Source organism: Crotalus tigris, unplaced genomic scaffold (genome assembly GCF_016545835.1).
Source record: "Crotalus tigris isolate CLP2741 ecotype Arizona unplaced genomic scaffold, ASM1654583v1 scf7180000021570.357645, whole genome shotgun sequence".
Taxonomy (NCBI): Eukaryota; Metazoa; Chordata; class Lepidosauria; order Squamata; family Viperidae; genus Crotalus; species Crotalus tigris.
Genome location: NW_024098569.1, coordinates 120542 through 132541, shown reverse-complemented (window position 1 = coordinate 132541; position 12000 = coordinate 120542). Strand labels below are relative to the sequence as shown.

The 12000-nt window shown below is 46.8% G+C and overlaps 1 protein-coding gene across 1 annotated transcript in view; it reads left to right on the top strand.

Annotated features, from left to right (window-relative positions):
- LOC120296812 (plexin-A4-like) overlaps positions 1–12000 on the top strand; it is a 203047-nt gene that overhangs the window by 81496 nt on the left and 109551 nt on the right. Inside the window, exons 3-6 of the mRNA XM_039318823.1 lie at positions 6141–6264; positions 7017–7170; positions 8336–8435; positions 9292–9406. Of these exons, the coding sequence (XP_039174757.1) occupies positions 6141–6264; positions 7017–7170; positions 8336–8435; positions 9292–9406 (493 nt within the window). The remainder of the gene's footprint in view (positions 1–6140; positions 6265–7016; positions 7171–8335; positions 8436–9291; positions 9407–12000) is intronic.

Here is a 12000-nt window from a genome sequence, read left to right as displayed (position 1 = left end):
TTGGGTGGAAAGTGCATCTCAACCCATTTTTACTATTATTTTTCTTTTATTATTACTATTGATTAAATTTATTGACCGCTCATGTTACCACAAGATAACTGGATGGTTTAGAATATTAAATTTCTTTCAATTTCTTTTCTGCATTTTCTTCCACCCAGCACTGGAAATTCCTGTTCTGGTGCTAGCTCAGGCTGGTTAAGCCTAGCTGAAGATGATCAATGCAAGCTCGCCATGTGGATGCTGAGCATCAGGTGGTGGAGCATGGAGCCTGGAGTCCCACATGTTTTGCTTTCTTTCCTTAGCTCTCCCCCCCCCTTTTTTTTTTTTTTTAAATCTGGCAGGCTTCTTTAGCAGATGGGAAGCAGGCAGAATTTCTCTGGCAACTTTCAGATGGAAAGTGTTTCCTCCCACAGCCTTGCGATTGGTGGGGCAGCTGTTCACAACGTGGCAATGCTCCTGCTGCTGCAACAATCTCGGTGTTAAGTAGCAGGTTGCACACCCGGGTTTGCACAAATCTCTGCTTCCGTTTATCAAGTCACATCCACTTGAATGTTGGTCTTTGGCTTTGTGCACCTTACCGATGTAGGAATCCTCCAGATGGGTGGACTTCATCTCCCAGAATTCTTAGCACTGGCCACACTGGAAGAGGAATTCTGGGAAATGAAGTCAGCTACCTAGAAAAGGGCTTTAAACAGCGAGTTATCTCATCTCTGGCCATACGGGCAGGGGAATTCTGGGAAATGAAGTTCAGCTACCTAGAAAAGGGCTTTAAACAGTCAGTTATCTCATCTCTGGCCATACGGGCAGAGGAATTCTGGGAAATGGTTCAGCTACCTAGAAAAGGGCTTTCAATGCCCTGTTATCTCATCTCTGGCCACACGGGCAGAGGAATTCTGGGATTTGAAATTCAGCTGCCGAGAAGAGGATTTTCAACTCCCAGAATTCTCAGCAATACTGGCTAGGGAATTCTGGGAGTTAATGTCCACACATCTGGAGGGAGTTCAGGATGGGAAAGCCTGGAATCCACTGTACAAGTTATCTGGGACCCAAAGCAGATGTTTGTTTATTTGTTAAAAATCACCCTGGTCTATGGAGATTCTCAATCATCTAGGTCATCGTTATTCCAAAGACGCTTTTTTTCAGGAGGCAACTGGACTTTCTTGTTTTTCTTTGAAGACGTTTCGCTTCTCATCCCAGAAGCTTCTTCAGCTCTGACTGGATGGTGGGGAACGGAAGGACTTATACTCCTTGCAGACTGCTAGTCATTTGCATTCTTTGAGAGAGTTATTAAAGCTACCTGGAGGTTTACCTGTGTCATCAGGGTCACCTGAGTAAAACATCAATAGGAAGGAAGGAAGGAAGGAAGGAAGGAAGGAAGGAAGGAAGGAAGGAAGGAAGGAAATAGAGAACAGAGGGAGGGAGAGAGGGAGGGAGGGAGGAAGGAAGGAAATAGAGAACAGAGGGAGGGAGAGAGGGAGGGAGGGAGGAAGGAAGGAAGGAAATAGAGAACAGAGAGAGGGAGAGAGGGAGGAAGGGAGGGAGGAAGGAAATAGAGAACAGAGGGAGGGAGAGAGGGAAGGAGGGAGGAAGGAAGGAAATAGAGGGAGGGAGGGAGAAAGGAAGGAAGGAAATAGAGAACAGGGAGGGAGGGAGGAAGGAAGGAAGGAAGGGGCGAAATAGAGAAAAGAGGGGAGGCGACGGGAGGGGAGAGGGTAGGAGGGATGAGGAAAGGGAGGAAATAGAGAACAGAGGGCGGGAGAGAGGAGTGAGGGAGGAAGGAAGGAAGGTACTAGAGAACAGGGATTTTTTCTTTTCGAGAGGGACGGAGGAAGGGAAGGAAGAAATAGAGAACAGAGGGAGGGAGAGAGGGAGGGAGGGAGGAAGGAAGGGAAATAGAGACAGAGAGGAGGGAGAGAGGGAAGGAGGGAGGAATGGGAAGGAAATAGGAAAAGAGGGAGGGAGGGAGGACGGAAGGAAGGAAAGAGAAAGAGGGAAGGGAGAGAGGAGGGAGGGAGGAAGGAAGGAAGGAAATAGAGAACAGAGAGAGGGAGAGAGGGAGGAAGGGAGGGAGGAAGGAAATAGAGAACAGAGGGAGGGAGAGAGGGAAGGAGGGAGGAAGGAAGGAAATAGAGGGAGGGAGGGAGAAAGGAAGGAAGGAAATAGAGAACAGGGAGGGAGGGAGGAAGGAAGGAAGGAAATAGAGAACAGAGGGAGGGAGAGAGGGAGGGAGGGAGGAAGGAAGGAAATAGAGAACAGAGGGAGGGAGAGAGGGAGGGAGGGAGGAAGGAAGGAAATAGAGGGAGGAAGGAAGGAAGGAAGGAAGGAAATAGAGAACAGGGAGGGAGAGAGGGAGGGAGGAAGGAAGGAAGGAAATAGAGAACAGAGGGAGGGAGAGAGGGAGGGAGGGAGGAAGGAAGGAAATAGAGAACAGAGGGAGGGAGAGAGGGAGGGAGGGAGGAAGGAAGGAAGGAAATAGAGAACAGAGAGAGGGAGAGAGGGAGGAAGGGAGGGAGGAAGGAAATAGAGAACAGAGGGAGGGAGAGAGGGAAGGAGGGAGGAAGGAAGGAAATAGAGGGAGGGAGGGAGAAAGGAAGGAAGGAAATAGAGAACAGGGAGGGAGAGAGGGAGGGAGGAAGGAAATAGAGAACAGAGGGAGGGAGAGAGGGAGGGAGGGAGGAAGGAAGGAAATAGAGAACAGAGGGAGGGAGAGAGGAGGAAGGGAGGGAGGAAGAAATAGAGAACAGAGGGAGGGAGAGAGGGAGGAGGGAGGAAGGAAGGAAATAGAGGGGGGCGGGAGGGGAAGGAACGGAAGGAAATAGAGAAAGGAGGGAGAAGAGGGAGGGAGGAAGGAAGGGGAAATAGAGAACCGAGGGGAGGGAGGAGGGAGAGGAGGGTAGGAGGGAGAGAAGGAAGGAAGGAAAATAGAGAAGCAGGAGGGAGGGAGAGAGGGAGGGAGGGAGGAAGGAAGAAATGAAGGGAAATAGAGAAAAACAGGAGGGAGAGGAGGGAGAGAGGGAAGGGAGGAAATTAGAGAACAGGGGGGGAGAGAGGGAGGGAGGGAGGGAGGGTAAGAAGAGAACAGAGGGAGGGAGAGAGGGAGGGAGGGAGGAAGGAAGGAAGGAAATAGAGAACAGAGGGAGGGAGGGAGGAAGGAAGGAAGGAAAGAGAACAGAGGGAGGGAGAGAGGGAGGGGGAGGAAGGAAGGAAATAGAAAACAGAGGGAGGGAGGGAGCGAGGAAGGAAGGAAATAGAGAACAGAGGGAGGGAGAGGGAGGGAGGAAGGAAGGCAGGAAATAGAGAACAGAGAGAGGGAGGGAAGGAGGGAGGAAGGAAATAGAGAACAGAGGGAGGGAGAGAGGGAGGAAGAGTTTTCTGCTTTCTCTTTTCTTTTGCTTCTTCCTTTTCTCTCCTCCCTCTCTAATTCTCCTTCTTCCCTCCTTCTTAATGCCAACCCAATCATAGTCTGCTTAATTTCTGGCAAGGCCAAATGCCTCCACATGCCACACATGTTTTCACCTGTCCCTCACTGAACTTACTTTCCTTTTTGGGATGATTTTTCACACCTTTGGCTACAGAAGGTGTTGAGCTGTTCGCAGAGGTGAGCGGGTGCCAGGGAGAAGGTGCCGGAAGCCTTCGTTCCCGAGGAAACCAGACTGAGAAGGCTAAATCCGAGAACAGGAGCTGAATTTACAAATAGAAATCATTATCAGGGGTCCTCGGCTTACGGCCACCGTGGAGCCCAACATTTCCAGTGCAAAGCAATTGTTAACGGAGTTTTGCCCCATTTTAGGGCCTTTTTTGTGGCCCAGTTGTTAAACGAGTCGCTACCGTCGGTAAGAGAATCATGTAAAACGAACCAGGCTTCCTCCATTGACTTTCCTTGTCAGAATCTGACTGGGAAGATTACAAACAGGAATTACTTGACCTCTGAACCCTGCAACGGTCATAAATACATGCCCGTTGCCAAGTGTCCAAATTGGCTGAGGGAGTCTGGGAGTTGAAGTCCATCCATTTTAAACCATGATAGCTGAGGAATTCTGGGAGTTGAAGTCCACCCATCTTAAACCATGATAGCTGAGGAATTCTGGGAGTTGACATCCACCCATCTTAAATCATGATAACTGGGGAATTCTGGGAGTTGAAGTCCACCCATCTTAAACCATGATAGCTGAGGAATTCTGGGAGTTGACGACCACCCATCTTAAACCATGATAGCTGAGGAATTCTGGGAGTTGATGTCCACCAATCTTAAACTATGATAGCTGGGGAATTCTGGGAGTTGAAGTCCACCCATCTTCAAATTGCCAAGTTTGAGAAACCTTGACACAGCAACTAAACTAGCAGTGAGGAACTGGGAAAAAGAATGAAGGAATTACTTTATGGACCTAAAGCCAATCTTATGCTCCCTCTGATAGCCAGGAAAATATAAATTGTGTTATTTCTTTAATTTTTACACTGGGGTGCCAGCACTACTTTCTGTTTTTGCCTTCCCTCAGAGGTGGCTTCAAAATGGCCCCCGTATAAAGATGGTAGCCGGGAGGCCTCCATAAGCCAGGAAACAATTTTTCCTTATTATTACAATGTTTTTTTTATCATTCAGTTGTCTGTCTGATAATCAAAGCACTCAAGGGGAACGTCATGTGTTTCCCACTATTGAAAGCCACACGTTGTATGGAGATGTAAGATTATTTTACTTTCTTTTCCTTTTTTTTTTTTTTTGTCTCCTTGGAGACCAAACTGGATTTCATAGCAGCAACAAGTAAAAATGTCGATATTCGTTCGGCCTTTGGGTCAGGTGTCGGCAGGTACACAATGTTGAGTTTTGTCACTCTTTTGTTTTCTAGGTTTTCAAAATCGATTTGTTTGCTTGCTCCTTTAAGACATTTGTAAGTTCTCCTTTATTCAGGCACCACGATTGCATTTTGGCGTCTACCTTTGAAGAAAAGGGATTCACCACAAATTGAGGAAGCAACTTTCTTAATCTAGATCAGTGTTTCTCAACCTTGACAATTTTAAGGCATGTGGACTTCAACTCCCAGAATTCTCTCAGATAGCTTGCTTGGTGAGAAATTCTGGGAGCTGTAGTCCACCCATCTTAAAGCATGCCAGATAAGGCTTCTGGGAGTTGAAGTCCGCCCATGTTAAAGCATGCTGGCTGAGGAATTCTGGGAGTTGTAGTCCACCCATCTTAAAGCATGCTGGCTGAGGAATTCTGGGAGTTGACATCCACCCATCTTAAAGCATGCTGGCAGAGGAATTCTGGGAGTTGTAGTCCACCCATCTTAAAGCATGCTGGCTGAGGAATTCTGGGAGTTGAAGTCCACCCATCTTAAAGCACTTCTGGTGGGCCGTTCTAGGCCTGGGAGGCCTCCTCCAGGCCTCCGAGGCCTAGAACGGACTTCCAGAAGCAGCATGGGTTCCGCCGGTTCTCCAAACTCAACAAAATTTAGCTACCGGTTCTACTGAACTGGTGTGAACCGGCTGAATCCCACCACTGTCTTTATATAAATGCAATTAACACAATAATAATCGGAGCCTAGTGTAGAATACAAACATAAGCAGCACAGGCAGTTCTTGATTTACAACCAACATTGAGCCCAAAATTTCTCTGGCTAAGCAAGACGTTTGTGAAGTGAGTTTCCCCACCCCCCCTTTTTTTTTGCCACAGCCGTTAAAGGAATCCCTGAAATTGTTCAGTGAGTGAGGAGTGAATCTGGCTTTCCCATTGATTTTGCTTGTCAAAAGGTCGTAAAAGGGATCTCGTGATCCCCCCGGGACACTGCGACGAGTCAGTGGCTAAGTGTATGAATTTTGATCACCTGATGCTGCAGCGGTCATCTGAAAAATGATCCTAAGTCACTTTTGCTGTTGTAACTTTGAACGGCTACTACATGACCTGTTGTAAGTCAAGGACTACCTGTATAGGGACTTGTGATAAAACGGTCACACGACTGCGGGATGCTGCACACAGCCTCCAATGCACACCCAGTGTGGGCCTGTGACAACGGGGCCGTCAGAACTTTGAATCCAGGGTGTAACTTCCTCCGGGAAGGTCTGCGACGAACCAACTGGTCATACGTTGAGGACCACTGGCGCAAACCTTTTGATGACTTCTGACGTCCGTGTTCATCTCTTTTCAGGTGCACCAGGAAGGAACAGTGTGAACGATCCAGCGAACCTCGGAGGTTTGCCTCGGAGATGAAGCAATGCGTCCGACTCACCGTGCACCCCAACAACATCTCAGTCTCCCAGTATAGTGTGACAGTAAGGAAGGGGGCTTTGGGGTACCTCTGAATTCTCTGGCCTCCCAGGCCTAGAACGGACTTCCGGAAGTGGCATCCACGCACTTCCGGCGGGCCGTTCTAGGCCTGGGAGGCCTCTTCCAGGCCTAGAATGGACTCCCAGAAGCAGTGTGTGTTCAGCCGGTTCTCCGAACTCAACCAAGTTTAGCTCCCGGTTCTGCCAAACTGATGCGAACCGGCTGAATCCCATTGCTGGATTAGATGTACTCACAAGATAAAATCACCACGTTGGTCGATTTTAGATCCCAGAAAGGTGAATTGTGAATTCCTCCCCTGTTTTGATGGTCTCATTGTTGATCTACACCAGTGGTTCTCAACCTTTCTAATGCCGCGACCCCATAATACAGTTCCCCATGTTGTGGTGACCCCCAACCACTTATACATCACCGGGTGCCAGGGGTGTGGCCAAAGAAAAGGGGGAAAAAATGGTGGACAGCCTTGTTTGGTGACCCCCGTGAAATGGTCGTTTGACCCCAAATGGGGTCCCGACCCACAGGTTGAGAACCGCTGATCTACACGCTAACCTGTGCAGTTGTGATTATCTTTATGAGGATGACAAAACACATCATTTGATAATCCCAGCATCTTCCTTTTGGTGGTGATGGCAACATCGGGACCGTCTCTCTTTCCTTCTGTATATCTTTGGGGCATCTTGTCCTTTCCACGTTTTCTTATCCCTCTCTTTCCTCTCCTCAATTCCTTTTCCTCCTACAGCTGGTCTTGGAGACCTACAACGTGCCTGAGCTATCCAATGGGGTCAATTGCTCCTTTGGGGACCTGGCAGAAATGAACGGTGTGGTGTCGGGGAATAAAATCAAGTGCCTGTCGCCAGCAGCTAAAGAGGTCCCGAAGATCATCACGGAAAATGGTAGGTATCCAAATGCATTAACAGAGATATCAAAGTCCTTGTCCGCAGATGGGACAGGGGGGTGGAAGCGCCCTCGTCCCCCAATGTATGCGGGGATGTGCGAGCGCATATTTGCGCACGCAGACACCACGGTGAGCGCCTGTCAAGTCCCCTTTGCCGTGATTGATTAATGACTCTTTCAAGGGGGCGAAAAATGAGGGCCAAGGTTTTGCATTAAACATGCGCACACCTTTGTTCTGAAGTCTTAATAGGTCCCTCCGATTCGGCTGTCAGATGAATCAGAGGCCGGGATTCAGGTTGTCATTAAATGAATCGAGGCCGGGATTAACGGAAATAGAAAGAAATAGAAAGGTTATGAAAGGAGTTGTCACGACTGAGACCTCAGGGTCCGTTGGATGTGGGAAAGGGAAGCAAATGGGGGACACGTGCCCTTGATCGAAATATGTGGTTTATATGCAGTGATTTACATTACTTTAAGACCGGTGGGAAGCATATGGATTTTAAACCCGAACTTTTTTTTAATTAGGTAGTACCAGAAAAGCTTGATAAACGAAGTATAGATTTGATTGTGCCTGCGATAACAGCAGCAAAACTTATATTTGCACAATATTGGAAAAATGAAGAAATACCATCGGAGGAAGAAATAATTTAAAAATACTAGACTGTGCAGAAATGGACAGACTCAGATTGAGACTGAAAGAAAAAAAGAAACAGAATATTTTCAAACTTGGGACTTATTTTATATATATATATATATGTTTTCGTAGATTTTCACGGGTATAGGTATGCAGGTCTTGGCGTATTCGGGTCTTTTCCCGTGTAAGATTGAGAGTGTCTTGGTGATGTTTCGACGAGGTCCCACTCGTCATCTTCAGGCTGGGGTCTTCGGCTTCGTGCTTGTGCTCGCACAAGCACAAAGCCGAAGACCCCAGCCTGAAGATGACGAGTGGGACCTCGTCGGAACAAAGACTTGTGGGCTTCAACTTCCTGGCTGAGGAATTCTGGGAGTGGAAGTCCACAAGTCTTAAAGTTGTTAACTTCCCTGCCCTAGAGAACAGCCATGCTCGGGTGGATCAGCACACAGGTAGAGTTGCTAGAAGAACGGAATTGCCTCCATCCCTGTTTTTGGATGAATAACAGGGGAACCCTGTTTCCTTCCTCACAGGAGACCACCATGTTGTCCAGCTCCAGCTCAAATCCAAAGAAACGGGCATGACTTTTGCCAGCACCAGCTTTGTCTTCTACAATTGCAGCGTCCACACCTCGTAAGTTCATTGGGGGGTGAGAGAGATAGATAGAAGGATAGATAGATAGATAGATAGATAGATAGATAGATAGATAGATAGATAGATAGATAGATAGATAGATAGATAGAGATAAATACCGAGGTAGATAGATAGATAGATAGATAGATAGATAGATAGATAGATAGATAGATAGATACATAGATACATAGATATAGATAAATACCGAGATAGATAGATAGATAGATGGATGGATGGATGGATGGATGGATGGATAGATAGATAGATAGATAGATAGATAGATAGATAGATAGAGGAAAGAAACAGACAGACAGACAGAAAGAAAGAAAGAAAGAAAGAAAGAAAGAAAGAAAGAAAGAAAGACAGAAAGAAAGAAAGATGGATAGATAGATATGAGAGATGATGAAAAAGAAAAAATAAAGAAGATAGATGATAGAAAGAAAAACAGAGATAGATAGAAATGAGAGAGAGATGATGAAAGAAAGATATAAAAATAGAGAAGGATGGATGGATAGAGAGATGATGAAAGAAAGAAAAAGAAAAATAGAGATGGATGGATAGATAGATAATAGATAGATATGTGAGAGAGAGAGAAGAGGAGAGAGACAGACAGAGAGAGAGAAAGAGGGAGGAGAGAAGAGGAGAGAGAGACAGATAGAGAGACAGAGAGGAAAGAGAGAGAGAGAGAAGAGGAGAGAGAGATGCATGTCACCCATCTTGCTGGTGAAGCAAAGCTGTCAGGCAGTCCTTGACTTACAAACATACAAACATTCATTTAGCAACCGTTCAAAGGTATAACAGCACTGACAAAAAAAGTCACTTTCTTTATGTTTCTTTTCTCTTCTCATCCTTTCAGGTGCCTCTCGTGCGTGGAGAGCCCGTACCGATGCTATTGGTGCAAATATCGTCATGTTTGCACCCACGAACCTCGCAATTGCCACTTCCTGGAAGGACAAGTCAAACTTCCTGAGGTAGGAGGACAGAAAGATGTTCCTGAGATCCTCCTCTTGACGGGAGCCTAAATAATAATAACAACAACAACACAATTTTATTTGGGACAGCTTGCATCCTGTGGCGATACCTTCAATATCATTAAATAACAGCATCTGCCTATCCGATACCATTTCAGACAAATGGCTGTCCAATCTCTTCTAAAAAACCTCCAGTGTTGGAGCATTCACAACTTCTGGTGGCAAGCAGTTCCACTGATTCATTGTTCTCACTGTCAGGACATTTCTCCTTAGTTCCAGGTTGCTTCTCTCCTTGCTGAGTTTCCATCCCTTGCTTATTGCCCTCCAGTGCTTTGAAGAAGAGGCTGATCTCCTCTTAAACCAGTGGTTCTCAACCTTTCTAATGCCGCGACCCCATAATACAGTTCCCCATGTTGTGGTGACCCCCAACCACTTATACATCACCGGGTGCCAGGGGTGTGGGCAAAGAAAAAGGGGAAAAAATGGCGGACAGCCTTGTTTGGCGACCCCCATGAAATGGTCGTTCGACCCCAAATGGGGTCCCGACCCACAGGTTGAGAACCACTGTCTTAAACCATGCTTTAAGACAGCTGGACTTCAACTCCTAGTGTGGAGACCAAAACAGGTTGCAGTATTCTAGGTGTGGTCTTACTAAGGCTAATTGAAGCCCACCAGACTTAAAAAGTTGCTAAGTTTGGAGGCCTCTGCTCTGGGACACGAAGGCCTGCACAAGTGATCCCTGCTTGCAACTTTTGAAAGCAGCTGCATCTTTTTCCAGATCAGCTGCACAATTCTGGGGAAAGATCAGGCTGCTTTAGAAAGTTGCAGATAAGCGCTGTGTACTGTAGATGCATCATGAGAAAGGCAGGGCTAGATGAATCAAAAGTTGGAATTAAGATTGCCGGGAGAAATATCAACAACCTAAGATATGCAGATGATACCACTCTAATGGCAGAAAGTGAAGAGGAACTGAAGAGCCTCTTGATGCGGGTGAAGAAGGAGAGTGCAAAAGTTGGCTTGAAACTCAACATTAAGAAAACAAAAATCATGGCATCCGGCCCTCTCAATTCCTGGCAAATAGATGGGGAAGAAATGGAGGTAGTGACAGATTTTATTTTTATGGGCTCAAAGATCACCTCAGATGGGGACTGCAGCCAAGAAATTAAAAGACGCTTGCTCCTGGGGAGGAAAGCTATGGCAAATCTAAACAGCATTCTAAAAAGCAGAGACATCACCCTGCCAACAAAAGTGCGTATAGTCCAGGCCATGGTTTTCCCAGTTGCAATGTATGGCTGTGAAAGTTGGACCATAAGAAAGGCTGAGCGCAAAAGAATTGAGGCCTTGAACTATGGTGCTGGAGAAGACTCCTGCGAGTCCCTTGGACTGCAAGGCGTTCAAACCGGTCAGTCCTAGAAGAGATCAACCCCGACTGCTCTTTAGAAGGCCAGAGCCTGAAGTTGAAACTCAAGTACTTTGGCCACCTAATGAGAAGGAAGGATTCACTGGAGAAGAGCCTAACGCTGGGAAAGATTGAGGGCAATAGAAGAAGGGGACGACAGAGAATGAGATGGCTGGATGGAGTCACTGAAGCAGTAGGTGTGAACTTAAATGGACTCCAGAAGATGGTAGAGGACAGGAAGACCTGGAGGAACGTTGTCCATGGGGGTCACGATGGGTCAGACACGACTTTGCAATTAACAACACTGTAGATGCTTCTGTGGCTCATTTTTGGAAGCCAAGCCTGGACACCCCCCACAATCCTAACGATATCCAGATTCCAAGTCAAAATCCTAATCAAAAGATTTACAAGCTCTGGAGGGGATGCGAATGTCATCCCAGCAACAACATTAAGCTATGACACAGCCTGGGTTGGGAAGTGGAGTTCTTTGTTCTAGATCCGATGATTTCATTTCCTCTCATGACTCTTAATTAAAACCCAAACTTGCCCGGACTCTTAAAGAGCCCAGATTAGTCTCATCTTCAAACACTTCAACTCAGCAACAAAACGCAGATATTTCTACAGCCGGCACAGAGCGGACTCAAAAAATAAAAAGGCTGACGAACGGATCGCGTGATTTGGGGATTGGAACGCTTTGCTTTGGCGTATAATTTCTCTTTTTCAGGGGGCTTTTGAAAACGCAGCCAGCTGCTTTGAGATACGTTTTGGCAGCCCTTGAGTTGAAGAATCTGTAGTTATGATTTCCTCAAACGGGGCGGGAGAGAACGGGCCTGCGATGTTTACCAGATAGGGGAGGAGGAAGCGTAATTGACTGCCTCCACAATAAGAGGGTATCAGCTTTTCAACAGGAGCAGGGGGAGGAAAGCTAACAATCGTAGCCACTGTAGTGAAAAGGACACAAGAACAAAATTGCTGGGTCAAGAGGATGGGCCTCCTGGTCCAACAGTTTGCCGTATATAGTGCCCATTAGCCGGAGACCGAGATCCAGCCCTCATTGCATTGCTGGATGACGGTCTGTAGCTTATCTGAAAGGGGCTTCGAGACCCAAAATCCTTGAGTGTCTTTCTTCCGTGTGTTTATTCCATTCCCCAGTTAAATCCATTTTCATCTCTTACCATCTTCATCCCATCTCCTA